At 42.9% G+C, this 16,101-nt stretch overlaps 1 protein-coding gene across 1 annotated transcript in view; it reads right to left on the reverse strand.

The window, feature by feature from the left end:
* Positions 1-5,254: 5,254 nt before the first annotated feature.
* Positions 5,255-16,101, reverse strand: part of Kiaa1549 (KIAA1549 ortholog) — a 144,235-nt gene continuing 133,388 nt past the window's right edge. The window contains exons 19-20 of the mRNA XM_058575719.1: positions 13,603-13,748; positions 5,255-11,762 (exon numbers count right to left, since the gene is read on the reverse strand). Coding sequence (XP_058431702.1) covers positions 11,508-11,762; positions 13,603-13,748 — 401 coding nt within the window. The 3' untranslated portion in view covers positions 5,255-11,507. The remainder of the gene's footprint in view (positions 11,763-13,602; positions 13,749-16,101) is intronic.

A 16,101-nucleotide genomic window follows, 5' to 3' on the forward strand; every position in this document is an offset into this window, starting at 1 on the left:
AATACCACAATGTGTAATATACATTAAAAGAGATCAAATTATGTACCCAAGGTTTTATATATATATATATATATATATATATATATATATATATATATATATATATACACACACACACACACACACACACAGACACACACCAAATTATATATAAAACCTTGGGTACGTAATTTGGGTATGTATAATTACTTATTGATATATATATATATATATATATATATATATATATATATATAGAGAGAGAGAGAGAGAGAGAGAGAGAGAGAGAGAGAGAGAGAGCAAAGGTAAATTAAAACTTAGGTGCTGTTACTGCAAAGTTAATGCCTGATTCTTCTATTGTATACTGTATAATTATTACCGTTCTATGATGAGGATATAAAACATTGTAATGCATTTTAGCAATTATTTTTAAATCATTCAAACAAAGCCTCCCACTCAATTCTATTTCTCAACATGTTTTTGTTTTTATCACCTTTCAAGCTGCCCAAGCCTGTGCAAACAGGAAGAAGCAAAAGTGGATGCATACGCAGTCCTAACTGCAAGGCTACAGCTCCATTCCACTGCTATAAACTTCATAATGTAAACCATTTCTACCTTACTGCTGCTAGGATGCACAATATCAAGAGACATTTTAACAATTATTCTTAAAGTATTCTAGCAAAACCACACCAACTCCCCCCAGCCCTGCCAGTAGTGGGGATTGAACCCTAATCAATGCTAACACTAATCAAAAAAAAAATGAAGTTGTTATATTCATTTCTGACAAAGCTGACTCCAGAGCAAGGAAATTTATCAGGGATAAAGAGGAGCATTACATACTGAGGAAGGGGCCAACGCTCCAAGAAAATATAACAATCCTTCATGTGTTTGTGCCTGACAATGGAGCGTCAGAATACAGGAGGCAATCCTGATAGGTTTGAATCTGAGGTTCGATCCTCAGCACCACATACAAACAAAGATGTTGTGTCCACCTAAAAAAACTAAAAAAAAAAATATTAAAAAAACATTCTCTCTCTCTTTCTCTCTCACTCTCTCTTAAAAAGAAAAAAAAGAACTGCAGGAGAAACTGACAAAGCCATTATTACAGTTGGAGACTTCAACAGCCCCTGATCAGAAAAGGACAAATGGAACAGGCAGAAAGTCACTAGGGACACAGTGGAACTGAACAGCAGCAGCAAGTCACCTGGATTTGATGGACATTTATAGAACACTTGCTCTAACAATAGAATGCACGTCCTTCCCAAGCTCACATGGGACATTCATCAAGACAGAACACACCCAGGGCCATAAAACACTTAAAAAACTTAGTAGCGTATCCCTTCGTTACTGTGTTACACCAAATAACACCATTAATCTGAAAAGAATCTCACTAGTCATGGAAAACAAAGCAGAACTCACCTTATTAAATTAATTAATTAACGTACTGAGGAACCAGACCCAGGGGCTCTCTACCTCTGAACTACATCCCCAGCCCTATTTATTTATTTATTGAGACTGGGTCTTGCAAAACTGCTGAGGCTGGCTTTAAACTTGTGATCCCACACTCTACAGAATTCATTTTTTTAAAAAGCACAAAATCAGACAATTTCCTGTAAAATTATGTTCTTGCTTTTTGAAAAAATCAGAGTTTACAAATCCAAAGAAATAGTAACATATTCAGTTGAAATTTTTTTCCCAGAACAAAAAGTGGTGCCCATTTCTGATATGTGAGGCTGATCTCTTTGCTTGTGTTGCTTTCCTTCCTGTGCACAATGGGAAACATTCAGATGCTAAAGGATTAATTTCTCCATTATGGGCTGAATCCCAGCCCTCTCTGTTTCTCCTGTCTTCTGTGTTATCCACACGCTTCCCCATTCCCATGGATTATCTCCCTCAGCACAAACACATCTATCTGTTAGCTGTTATGTTAAGGTTGTTCGATTTAACAAATAAAAAAATACAGATTCCTAGGTAAGTTTGAATTTTATACTGGGCATTAAACCCAGGAATGTTTTACCACTGAGCTAAGTCACCAGCCCTTTTTCAATTTTTTTTTTGAGGCAGGATCTCCTTAAGTTGCTGAGGCTACATTTTAACTTGTGACCCTCTAGCCTCAGCCTTCTGAGTTGCTAGGATTACAGATGTGCGCCACCACGCCCAGCTCCAGGTTTGTTTGTTTTTTTAAGAAGACCAAAATTTACTAAAATTTTGGTGCTGGTATCTCTGGTGGTAGAGTTATACTGGGTTTTATTTCCTGATTTGATTTTTATTTACTGATTTGAATTTTGACCAGAAAAGCAGAATAAGGTGAAGTTCAATAGGCTAGTTAGTGTGTGATGCTCTGATTTAAATTTGGTTGTGTCTTTACAAATTTAACTTTACTTCTAATTTGTGAATCAAATCTGTCTCCCCAAGAAGCCAGAACGAACAACATCTAAGATTTAAACACACACAAGATCTTGGACCAAGTGTGTCCGAGTCAAGCTGCCATGCTTCTCTCTCTCTCTCTCACAGCTTTAGGAAGATCCAAACCTTGTGTGATCTCATCTGGATTCTGCTAAAAATAGAACCCCCTACAGCTCTTCAAAAACAGCCACAGTGCAGACCACTGTTGGACAGCAAGACCAATGCTCACTTGCACTGAACTGCAAGACCCCCATTAGTTCCTAAGACCCTTCTCCCCACTTTTTTTCTTTTAAAGGTTTTGTTGTTGTTGTTGTTGTTTTGGTTTTTTTTTTTTTTTAATATTTTAGTTATAGATGGACAGAATAGTTTTTATTTATTTATTTATTTTTATGTGATGCTGAGGTTAAACCCAGGACCTCACACATGCTAGGCAAATGCTCTATCCAGCCCCTCTTCTCCCCACTTTTAAAAAACACTTTGCAGAAACAATTTCTTTAAAAACATCTCAGAATTTTAAAATACCAAATGAAAGAAAACCACTGGTTTAAAGCCAGGCATGGTGGTACATGCCTATAATCCCGGCAATTCGGGAGGCTGAGGCAGGGAGATCTCCAGTTCAAGGGTAGCCTGGGCAACTTAGTGAGACGGTCTCAAAATAAAAGGGGCTGGTGATGCAGCTCAGTGGTAGAGCATTCTGGGTTCAATTAAAAAGGAAGGGAGGGAGGAAAGGAGGAAAAGAGGGAGGAGAGGCATACTACCACACCAGAGAGCCCAAATCCAAACACTTACACTTAAGTGTATTGTTAAGATGCTGAAGGACCCATCTGTGACCAGGCTCTCTAAAAGAATGTCACAATATGCTTCAGATTTTACCCTTCTGTAATGCTATACTTTGGCGCCAATACAACAAATAAACTTAACTACACAACTGTGGTTTTCCTAGACTTGTGGCTGTAATTTTTCCAGGCTTAACACTAGGGATATCAAACATACACCCCCCCCCCCATTTATTCCAGAATGGGCAGAAGGGGGCAGGAAGGCGGGGGCGGGAGGCCTGGCGAGGAAGAAAGTTACTGCATAAACAGGGCACTGTCCAGCCACAAGGCTCCATTAGTCTAGTGATCTGACTCAGGCACTGGACCAAAGGACCTCTTGCTGTTTTCTTTTTACCTTAAGCTGTGCTTGGCAGGTACAAAGTGGAAGAGGAAAGAGCAGGACAAGAAATGCCAATTGTTTGGGGATGGGGATGTGGCTCAAGCGGTAGCGCGCTCGCCTGGCATGCGTGCGGCCCGGGTTCGATCCTCAGCACCACATACAAACAAAGATGTTGTGTCCGCCGAGAACTAAAAAATAAATATTAAAAAAAAAATTTAAAAAAAAAAGAAATGCCAATTGTGGTTCAAGTTCATATTCCTCCCAACTCAGAGTACGGGCTGTGGGCATGGGACCAGCCTGAACTTTCTTCTGAGCTTCAGCTTCTTCTAGTAGCTTCTTGCTCTTCCCTCACTTTGAATATGTTTACATTCAGAACACGTGAGATATCCGAGGGTAATAAGTTCTAGAGTTTTAATCTAAAGCTATATTTATTAAAGCATAAAGATACATGAATGACAACTGTTATTTCTTCAGCTAGGCCTATAAAACATTGCATCATGTGACCATTATATACCAATGCATTTTCTTAATTCCCTCACTGTCTTCAAAGATTTATTTTTGGTTTTGTCAAATTTGCTTAAACTTCCATCACATCCTATTGTTAGTTTTTCTTAAGCTCTTTTAACATCTCAAACATTCTTTAAGGTCTTTCTCATATTGCTTTATTTGCTCTAATTTTTTTCTGGTTCAATTTTCCTTTGGGTCGATCCCATGAGGGCTTATCTTATGCAAGACTCAAAACTGTTCATTGTGGTTTCAGTGATAGCAGGAGCTGTGTATTCTGAGAGGTGCCAGACATTCCGGCTGTGGACAAGACCATATTATCCTGCAGCAGCCACATGGGATTTAGCCGGGACACATCAGTAAGAGAGAGAGAGAGAGAGAGAGAGAGAGAGAGAGAGAGAGAGTGCGCACGCATGCAAATGCACACTAAAGACCAAACACAGGGCTTTGTGATGCTGGGGGTCAAACTGAGGGCCCCTTGTATGCTAAGCACACACTATACCACTGAGCTACGACCACCCAAACTGTTTTTATATTTTAAAATCACTTTAGGTTTGGAGAAAAGCTGCAAAAGTTATGACAGAGTTTCTGTAACACCTCCATAGTTTCCTCTAATATTAAAGTCTTAATAACCATAAACAGAACAAAACCAGTAAAATTCCCTTTCTTCAACTGTTTAAACTATAGACGTCCTTGGATCTCCCTAGGGCGCCCCCTCTGCTGGTGCCACTGTCCCAGGATCCTGTCCAGGGTTCCACAGTTCATTTCATTGCTGTGTTCTCCTGCGAGCTGAGTTCCTTCTGCTTTTCTAAGTTGCCAAGGGTTCTCATTTTCTCAGGTTTCATCAACAACTCCAGGTTTACCCTATTACCTTTTGAGACTGCACGGACTTTAACCTTCTCCTTTCTTTCTAAATCTTTTAATTCCAAAATAAATCAGCTCTTAGCAGATGCATCATTTCCATCACTGGGTAACAGGAAAACAGCACAGAGAGTAGAAAGGCGTGGCACTGGCAACGTGAGTGGAAACCGATCTGGCAAACTCCATGATGAATGGAATACGTTCAACTTAATTCCTTGGAAAACAAAGGCAGCACTTGGTGTTCTCACCAGGGACACGGAATTAGAGAAACAACAGGTCATCTCACCCAATTTTTCATGTTTTACAAATGAGAAAACTATCATGTTGCAAAGGAAATAAACAGAAAATATCACTTTGACACCGATTCATAGCATTTATTGACATTTCCATTTAAAATGCTAGGAAAGCTGTAAAAATTGTAAACATGGAAACCAAACACTTGCATAAATTATTTCAAAAAATCTACAGCACATTAGAAAAACAGTGCAGCTAATTGAAGGGTAGAAACATAACCGACAAATAGAAGGGAGGGTTCAGTTACTAAATCATATACCCATACTGAGATTTAAGTGCCCGTTTGAGACCAGCAAACTATGATTGTCAAGTTCAAGTTGCAGTATTGATGCCACCGATGGCCCCAATTTTCTCTGCACAGTTTCATACATTAATATTCATGATCTAGGAAAGAGGGTGCAGGAAGAATCAGAACAGACCTTCACCGAGGAGGAGACAAGTGGGCACCCCAGAGCAACTCTACGGGGTGACCCCTTCTGTTAATTCTAGCCTAAGCTCCAGGTCCCCAGGTGAAGCTCCAGAGGAGGGCCGAGTGGAGAGCATTCCTACCCCGACCCTCTTTTCTGAACTGATTTCCTGGAACTTAGAGCAACTTAGAGCTAAGGCGTAAGCCACAGTTCCCCTAATACCCCCCTCCTCTTTCCCCACATTTGCCAGAGGAGCAGAACACGTGTCTGGCATGAACTTGTCCCTGTACCATTCCCAACCTGCACACTTTGGAGTCAAGTTGTGAACACTTGAAATCTGGTGGACACAAGAAAAGTGCATCCATGATGCTCCAAGTAGTCCGGGAAGGTGGTTCTGGGCCATCAAGGACAGTGAGATTAGAAGCGTTCCCTCCCTTCTCAGTCCCTGCTACCTTTTAAACAGAAAGAGGTGCCAGAGCAGAAAAACCCGGAGTCAGATGGCAAAGCAAGGAGCCTGGACCATTATCTACCCTGTGGGACCTTGAATTGAACTAAAGTGTTCCAGAGACACTTGTTTCCAAAGACACTATTTTTACCCTATAATTCAATGCTACTGTGTCCCCCACCCCTCATGGGGATTTACCCAGGAGTGTTCTATCACTGAGATACATCCCCAGCCTTTTTATTCTCTTTCTTTATTTTTGAGACAGGGTCTCACTGAGTTGCTGAGGCTGCCCTCAAACTTGTGATCCTCTGGCCTCAGCTTCCCAAGTCACTGGAATTACAGGCGCGCATCACGGCTCTGCTATACATTCCTGAGATAAATGATCAAGTGTGCTGTCACACACACAGCATGGAATGAGTGCCGTACCGTGTCACCATCATTCTTCAAGTTTTCTCAACAGTGGACAAAGGAGTTCTAGTTCAAACATCAACAATTCCCTCCAAAAATATCAAAAGAAACCTGAAACGTGGGCCCTCCTTGCTCATTAGGTGACAAGTGTGAAGTCTATACATTTTGTGAGAATGTCACAGCAGTGGCTCATAGAAACCCCTCTCGCCAGTTACAAAAAATTCTGCAGCATGTTGGATTACATGTGAAAACAAAGTTCAACGGACTGACCCACAGGAATGTGTTTGTGCTCATGCGGACTCTCTGTGGGCACCAAGGCAGATGTCCTTGTGCTCCTGCCTGGTGACCAGCTTTGGAGCCTTGCTCTGGAGGTAGAAATGACATGGTAAGAACTCCATGAGAGAACTCAAGTTAGCATGGGACTCTAGACCAGGAGTGCCTCTGCCCCAAGCCCAGAACCTAACCAGCTGTCCTTCCAAGCGTCAAATTCATTCATGTCTAAGACTCAGGATGCGAGGGCCAAGAGAGGGGTGCTTAATGATTAACTCATGGGGTGCCGCCCATGCAGACAGCCTCTGGGGACTGGTTTGGTTACTGGAGTGATCTCGAAGACATCGCGCTAATGCAGTCAACATTTACCCTGAACATGAGAGACGGGAGACTCAGAGGGCGCAGTTACTCATTTCAGCCCAACTCCTCCCCAGTAGACCTTCCCCTGTGCCCTGCACCACAGGTCTCATGCCCTGGAAAATCTGGTTAGCAACAACCCACTCCTTAAAAACCATGTGCCACCAAAATCAACACACACTCTGGCATTAAATAAAATTTGAGGAAAACGTGTAGCTATAAAAAAGGCAAATACATTTATTTAAAACCTGCTGTGCCCCACAAAGGATTAATGTTACTGAATGGCTAGCCATCACGATCTGCTTGGAATCATTCTTATCACTATTTGCACACTTTACATTGGATCTTTAGCAGTTCTTGATATACTCCACTTCCTCCCCCCAACTGGAGATCTTCATCAGTAAATCTCCATTGGTTTGGTCATTTGTTCAAATGTATCCTCCAGCACCATTTCCTCCTCTTTTGAATCACCCTAAAGAGTGTGGTTTGCCATACTGCAGCTGATCAGGATCAAGTTCATTTTTGACGCCGGCATACACTAATTTCTTTATCCCTCCCCACTCGGGGCTCAGCCCATACATCTCACCCTTGGTTGGACAATTCCACTGTCTTCATCAAAGTGGGTTCTGCAGATGATCTCTCCCCAAGATCTTATTGCTTCCAAATATGCAACTTCTATGACTTCAAGTACCCAAAGCACTTGTATACTCTGAATTTTATGGATCTTTAATCCATGTTATTTTTTTTCCCCTCTTCCATCTTTTATACCCATCTGTACTATCTGACTTAGATTCTAAGATTTCAGAAGACCGGGCTCCATGGCTGCTGACCTATTTGGTACTGGAAACAGCAGAAAGTCAGTAGCAGAAAGATGATTAATAGATGCCCTTTGAAAGTTGGTGGGAGCGGGGAGGGGGGGGTGAGTTTAAAACAAAACAAGAGTGAGGAACACGAGTCACACTGGGTTTCCAGTTTTGTCTCTGGATACATACACGTGAACACACCCACTGGCAGATCATGGCAGGTCACATCATCCATCCTAGGGCATTCACACAGGTAACAGTTTACATTTTCACAGTGCTTTATGCTTCCTCCTCAAGGGATGCCTGCACACAGGAACACATCATTTTCTTACAATTTGAGATCCTGGGAGGAGGGCAGGGGAGGCGTGTTCTTGTGGATTAAGAGGAAAATGAAATTCAGAGAAGGAACCTGACACAGGGAGTTAGTTATAAAGTAGACTGCAAAAAAAATCACTTCTCTAACAATCTCCTCTAAAATGCTGACTCCAATTTATAGTTTGTTACAACTAGAATTTCTAAAACAGGAAAAAATTACAGACATAAAATTTAAATTTTAGGGTACTCCAATAAATGGAACTCCAAAGTTATGCATGATCAACAGAAGGACTTTTTTTTTTTTAAGTAGAAAAACACTAACCCAGTGTCTGAAGACCCACTGGGCGTGGTGCACCCCACAAGAGCCAGTACAGTGAACTTGGTGCCTGGTAAACTACTGCAGCAGGTGTTTAGAGGAAACAAGTGCAGACCAAGGGCGCTTCCCAACAATGACCCAGTGCTGGCAGCCCGCAGGACCCATCCATGCCACGCCACACACCACCAGCTCTTCGTTACATATCATCTTTGGTCTTGACTTCTGTTCAAAGGTGTATTGGTTCTAAGAATACAGGCAGAATCCCCTTGTGGTAGTTGAAAGGCATCCATTCTGCTCTTGCAGTCACACCCTTGAAACAGAGACCTGTTTTTGCAACGCACAGAGGAGGTAACCATTTTTAGGACACATTATATGTAAAACACTTATGACACCAAGCAGAACCGAGAGAAAAGGTCATTTATTCCACCTGCTGTCACAAGATTTGAACTTACTATAAAGTGTCTACCATAAAACTCTGCTTGGGTATCTAAGTCTGGATATTCTGAGTGGCATGAAAAGAGGATCCATTTTAGGGACAGTCTGGTATTAAGCCAGGACCAAGAGGTTAAGAAATCAAGCCCAGAAAGGGGCCTTCTCTTCTACACTATTGGGAGCCTTTGGGGACTGTCTGACAAGAGGCTGCCAGTCCTGTATTGGGTCGACTTACTGTTATGGTTTGGATATGAGGTGTTCCCTGAAAAGCTCATGTGTTAGGCAATGCAGGAATGTTCTGAGGTGGAATGATTAGATAGATCATGAGCTGTAACCTCATCAGTGGGTTAATCCATTTGATGGATTAATACTTTGAGTTTGGCAATACTGCAGATTGAACACGGGGATTCTACCACTGAGCTACATCCCCAGCCCTTTTTATTTTGAGACAAGTTCTCATTAAGTTGCCCAGACTGGCCTTGAACTAAGGATCTTCCTGCCTCAGCCTTCCAAGTAGCTAGGATTACAGGTGTGCACCTCCAAACTCAGCATGAATTAATAACTGACGGGACTACTAGTTGGTAACTGTAGGCAAGTGGGGTGTGGCTGGAGGAAATAGGCGCTGGGAACATGCCCTTGAGGATTATATTCTGTCCCTGGCTCCTTGCTCTCTGCTTCCTGCCTGCCATGAGCTGAGAAGCCTCCCTTCACCACACCCATCCATCATGATGTTCTGCATCATCTTGGGCCCAGAGCAATGAAGTCAGATGGCCGTGGACTGAAACTGATGACCCCAAATAAACTTTTCCTCCAAATTGTTCTCATCAGATGTTTTAGTCACAGGAACAAAAACCTGACTCACGTACCTACCTTCCTGCACCCTAGTCTTTCAGTGGCAGGCAGGTGAACAATGGCTACACTTGAACTCCGCAGAACTGGCTTTCCCTGTGTCCCCAAACTCTAACTCCGTACCACAAGCTTAACCAAGGATGGAGTACAGCATGATTATGGAACCAATGACTGTACTCTGGAAGCTTGTTCTAGCTGTTTCCAGGTTCTTAAAACTTGGTGCAGGTACACAGGTTTTGATTAAAGCACAGCCCCAAATTCTACCTTGTTATCTTTTGTTTAATCAAAAGTATTAATTCATCTGATAAAAAGAGGCTCAGAGTGGGAATCTCGTCTCTAAGCCTGCATTTCCTCTGAGTTTCACTCAGGCACCAGAAAACAGAACAAGTCACTCCCTTTCTGACTCTAATGTGGGACATGGGGAAACTTCAGGAGCATGTTCTAAGAGAGATGACCCCCTCTCTCTGGCCCACAGTGCATGAGACAGTTTTAATAGTCACTCAACGAAGTAATAACACAATAAAATCAGAAATGAGGGGAAACTCTCTCCTTTCCCTTGTGGTCTCAAAACTCTTCTTGACTCTTCAGGGTCTGAATTGGACTCTGTTCCACTTCCAGGTCTTGAACACAGGGAACGGATTACTAGGGATGGATTCACAATAATTTGGTGGTCCTAGAAATTGTTTTCAATAATGTCTGCTTACAGAAGACTTCTCATTCAAACATAATTTGTGAGCAGATCATGAGCAACGTGCAAGGATCTACCAGTTAGGACTTCCTGAAAGCCTCATTCTGTAGGACTGGCCTCCATGGCATGTGCTGGAATGGGATGCCATCAGGAGTTGCACCTGCCCAATTACTAAACAGCAAATACAATTAAGAAGGTAAATCTAAATTTTGATATGTATTTTGAATAACCAAATAAATATTAAGCTTTCTCCCACCACTTGGGAGTTGCTTTTCTTTTCTTTTTTTTTTTTTTCCCTCTAGAACAGAATGAAACCTTCGACCCATTCTTCCATTGCAAAGCCAACGTTGCATTTCACAGACACAAAGGCGAAGGGGCCCTTGGGGCTGTAGCACCAGAAAAAAGGAGGAAGAACGCAGGCGATGGCTTCGTTTGGAGTCTTCAGGCTCTTAAACTATCATTTGGTTTCTCACTAGTAGCTTTTAAAAAAAAAAAAATCTCCCAACAGTCTTAGTACTCTTTGTTGTTAATATTCCTATTAAAATAAGTTCCTATGGAGAAAAGAGGGAAATCAAGCTGTTAATAAAATGTCTTCAAATCTCTTCTTAGAAAACAAAGCAGCAGGTACATCGTACATGTCAGTCTGAATCCCTTGGAATCGCTGGGTTCCTTCCAACCCGACACCATCTACACATTTTCATCTTTTGCCTTTAAAAAGGAGACTTAAACAAAATTGTTAGCTTAGGTTTCTGTTTTGTTTTTGTGAAGTGCTGCTGGCTTTTGGCCAAAAGTACATACATTTCAACTGAACCCAAGTGGCCACCAAATTGCCAATCTAGGAAAAGTATCATGGGTGTTGTGTGACTTATGGCATCTTCTAAAATTGCCACTTGCTCCCTCACTCAGGCAGCTCGCCCAGGAGATGCTCATTCCGCTTACAAACATCCGCTCAGTTGATTTCCTTTTGGTCTTGCTTCCACGGGAAGCGGATACTTGGCCAACCTGCGGGCGAGGCCCATCAGCTGTGGAAGTTCTGCACGGTGCTCTGTTTCTGGGAGAGCCGGAGGAGCTCCTCGCGGATCGCTTTGATGAGGGAGGCTGAGGAGTGGCTGGGCTGGAGGTCTTCCGTGGAGCTGGTGGGGTAACCCAGCCCAGGGCCTTGCAGTCCCCGGTGAGGAAGGTTCCCGGGAGGAGCTGAGGGCTCCCTGCCTGAAGTCCTTGGCACCTGAAACAGCGGTGAAGAAGAATAATCTTGATGTCCAAGAACGTGAGGCTGAAAAACATGGCAAACGTTACTGCACTTCCCACACGGCAACCAAAGGGAACATCAAGTTCAAGTTGGCATTGGGAAAGCTCATGGGCTCCCTCGCCCACCTCCCAGGGTCACTCGGCCCTCCAGCAGGGCCCTTGTGGCCTGATCGCCTGTGCACAGGGTGTGGAGTGAGTGGGTGAAGCGGGTGTTGGTGTGGAACTCGCCACCACAGGACAACAGGCAGGGACCTGGGGAGCTGGAAAGGGAGAGCAGGCAAGCACCCCATGAAGGTGAGAGGTCAGAGGGCAACACTCAAGAGCAGAGGGAGGTAAGACTGGGGCAAAGGGGATGGAAAGAACCACTGCCTTAGCCTGGTCCGGAGTCCCAAGAGTATGTACCTGAGAACTCAGGCGGGACCACGGAGCCTGGGCCAGATCACAAGATTATCTTGTGTCTTATCAATCTGTGGTCTTGTTGTAGTGCTGAGGTTCAAACCCAAGGCATGGGGCATGCTAGGCAAGCCGCTGAGCTGTGTCGCCTGCCTATCTATCAGCAATCATCTACCAATCTCTCCATCCATCATCTATCTTCAGGTACTGGGTATTGAACCCAGGAGTGCCACTGAGCTATTTCCTAAGCCCTTCTCATTTTTTATTTTGAGATAGGGTTTAGGTCACCAAGACCAGCCTGCAATTTGTGATCCTACTGCCTCAGTCTCCTGAGTGGCTAGTATTACAGGTGTGTGGCCCCAAGGCCCAGTGTCTTTCCATGTCTTTTCAAGTGCAATTTAAAGTTAAGTTATACACACAAAAGTAGACAATTGTCCTGCTGATGTCTGCAGAACATGGATTAATTTGGCATTCATTTGACAAGAACAATTATGCTTTTCAGTGATTTTTTTTTTCATTTTTAAAATATCCTTCATAATTTTTTCAAGTGGAAGAAAAAACTTCACATCCATGCACTAAATTAGTGTATAGGTCAGTGTGGTATATCTGTGTACTAAAAACCTTAATGCTAAAAGCGAGAGAAATGTGGCCTCCTAGTCCTGAATTATTTCTTTCTACATTTCACTCCTCCATAGAGCAATAAAGAAATCCTTCAAAGTGAACATTATTGGATTTGACTAGAAAACCTGAATCTCAGTAGAATACAATGAAGGCAGAAGAAAAAAAAATGTGTCGATAACTTTAAGCAAAGACCTGCAATTGTAAGTCTGACAAATGTCTTTTGGGGAAAAACAAACTCTAATGTGAATTTACTTTCACTACATAAAGCATCTAACCATGACTGGGATCTAGCATAGCTGTTAGGAAGGTTAAGAAATTCAATAAAAGCCAGAGCATAAAGATAAGGATAAAACCTAAAGTGATAGTTTGGCTTGTATTTTCAAACTTCATTAATTTATCCCTCGAGGATATAAAATTCTTGAGAAAAACAGACAAGGGCACTTGTAGAAATTAGCTGTTCCCACACTGAGGGAGGTCTATGCCTTGAGACCCTGCTACCTCTGAGATCACTCCAAGACCATCTAGCACAGGGGGCATGGTGGAAATAACATCAGCAAGCCCCACAAAGCATATGGTGAGATCAGGGATGTTCATATAGTGATCATACCAAGACCATGTCCAGATTTTAGCTACCTTCAGGTTCAGACTTGCTACTTAAAGCCATGGAAATTTGCCTCAAGAAAGTACGTATGCTTTCCAAAAGTGAGAGAGAGTTTGCTACAAGCTACAGGCAAACACACAGCAAGGTGAAAACAGGGAGGGAGATTAAAAATGGATTGCCCAAGAAGCAGCAGCTAAATTTAAAGATTGCGTGAGAATTTTAACTGATGGCCCAAGTCCCGGATACTCACGGCCTCCCTTCGCCCTGCTTCCTCCTCCCCATATGCAGACCAGCCCGGTCCTCCATACTGGCCACCTCTGCTGGGCGGGATTTCCACGGGCTGGGCCCCGATTCTGCTAGCAATGCCCACCTGCGTCAGGTGCTGGATCTGGGAGCCTGGGAGGAACATGGTGCAGTCGCTGGTCAGCATTTATAGGAGAGGAAGGTTATGGAGTAAGATACCGTCCGCTCTGACCACTGGCCCCTTTAAGGACAGGGACGATGAGCAATGTTCAAACAGTGCCAGTGCCATCTCCAGAAATGGCCTGTCCCACGAGAACAGCCCAGGAACTGCTCTAATTCCCTTTCAATACAGGGGCTAATGGTGACACATCAAAGGTCTGAGGATGAAGGATCACAGAGGGCACTTCTGCTCTTGTCTGTAGGGTGACACCCAGGGTGGCCCTGCTGATTTTTTAATTATGCTAACTCAAAGGTTCTAGAGCCATAAAGAAGTTGACACCTGGTTCTTGTTGCTTATAGCTTTGAGATTCACAAAGAGCAGAATATCCAATATGCCTTTTTTTTCCCCTGTTATTGGGGATTGAACCCAGAGGTACTTAACCACTAAGTCATATCCCAGCCCTTTTAATTATGAGACAGGGTTTCACTACATTGTTTAGGGCCTATGCTTTTTTTTTTTTTTTTTTTTGGTACCAGGGATTGAACCCAGGGGACTAAACCACTGAGCCACTTCCCCAGCCCTTTTTATTCTTTGAGACAGGGCCTCTCTAAGTTTCTGAGGCTGGCTTTGAACTTGCGCTCCTCCTGCCTCAGCAGTGTGCCACTGAGCCCAGCTGCTTTTTTCTTAAAAGGCGGAAATGTGTTTGAATTCAGAATGTTGAGGCCCTTTTACTCACAGTGTTCCCATAACTCAGCCATAGCACAAGCAACACCTCACACCTCACCTAGCCAGTGAGGGACACTGAGGTAGACCAGCTGACTCTGTGGCACTAACTCCCAGACACAGGAAACCTGTAGCCTTGTGTGGCTCGGATGGTCAGGTGTTAAATAACCTATTTCCTCGGACACCAAGTTTTGGTATTTGGAAATATCCCTATACTGCAAATTAAAGGAGGAAAAAAGCCATCTTTATTTATTTCATCTTATTTAACTTCACTTTTTATAGCATTTAGAATGGAACCCAGGGCCTCGCGAATGCTAGGCACGTGCTCTAGTGAACTACACTCCTGGTCCTAGAATATGATCTTTATGTGCTGTGAAATGAAATACTTATTTCCAAATGCTCCCAGGATCATCAAGTTCATCCATGATGCTCAGGTTCTAAGAGTTCAAGAGGGGAAAGTCCCTCCATCTGTAAGCCCACTCCTACCCATGTTATCTAGTTATCAGACCTTAACTCATCAGCTGCTCACGTTATCTAGTTATCAGACCTTAACTCATCAGCTGCTTTTAAGAAAAGAGCTCCCGCTGGTTTTATCTGGATACATATATTGGTAATTGAAAGTCAGGGAAAATTGTCCAGGCCTCTGGCGGAGCAATGAACTCCACTGGAGCACCCATCCTTTACCGAGAACTCACAGCGTATTGACATTATCTGGACTATCAGCACTGTCTACTTAGCAGGCACTGCCTGAGCAAATCTCGTGAGGAGCTGTGAATCTAGCCGGGTGTTCACAGTGGTTTCCAAAGGTCCAAACAAGTGCGCAGGGGGAAAGCACACAGTGGCTGCCATCTTAATCCAGACATGATTCTGCTCCCTGCTTTGATCACTCAACAACACAGCACAGGCTCTCCCCTGACTCTGCGTGGAGCTCAGAGTCTGGGCTGATTCCAGCTCAGCCTCTGACAAGCCCGCTCCTGTGGGCCTGGCTTTCCAACATCTCCAATGCTGTGAAAAACCCAATCAGATTTATTTCAAGGATTGGAAGATATGAAAAGAACAAATGTGGGCAAGGCAACAACTGGTGATTCCTAAATTCCTCTTTTCTTTTTTATTTTTTTGGAAACAGGCTGGTCTCAAGAGATCCTCTGGCTTCAGTCTCCTGAGTATTGGGACTATGGGACCTGCACCTTGGCTAGCACTTCTTTTCTGGCTTTTTATATTTTCATCTTAAATAGCTGTGCAGTTTACTCAGTGATGCACTTACTGGGAATCCTAAAAGTGAATACTTTTTTTGCTGTTCTGAATAATGCTGTGATAAACATCTTGACACACATAATTTCCACCCAATGTTTTGAATTTAGGGGATTTCCTTTCACTTTCTAGAAGTGAAAACACCAAATCAAAGATTCATGAGTCCTATTATCAAACTGCTTTCCAAATGTTTTAATGATTTACACCACCACTGAAATAACATAATAGTAATAATAATAAAGGCAGCTAGTATTTATTGAAAATGTATGATATGCTAAGCACTATTTGGGGCACTTTACATCTTTTATTTTATTTAATCAGCAAAATTCTATCATAAAACCATCTTTAAAAAATGATTCATGATTGTAGTTA

The sequence above is a fragment of the Marmota monax genome, unplaced genomic scaffold, assembly GCF_021218885.2.
Source record: "Marmota monax isolate L192 unplaced genomic scaffold, Marmota_monax_Labrador192_F-V1.1 WCK01_AAM20220418_F8-fsc00122, whole genome shotgun sequence".
Taxonomy (NCBI): Eukaryota; Metazoa; Chordata; class Mammalia; order Rodentia; family Sciuridae; genus Marmota; species Marmota monax.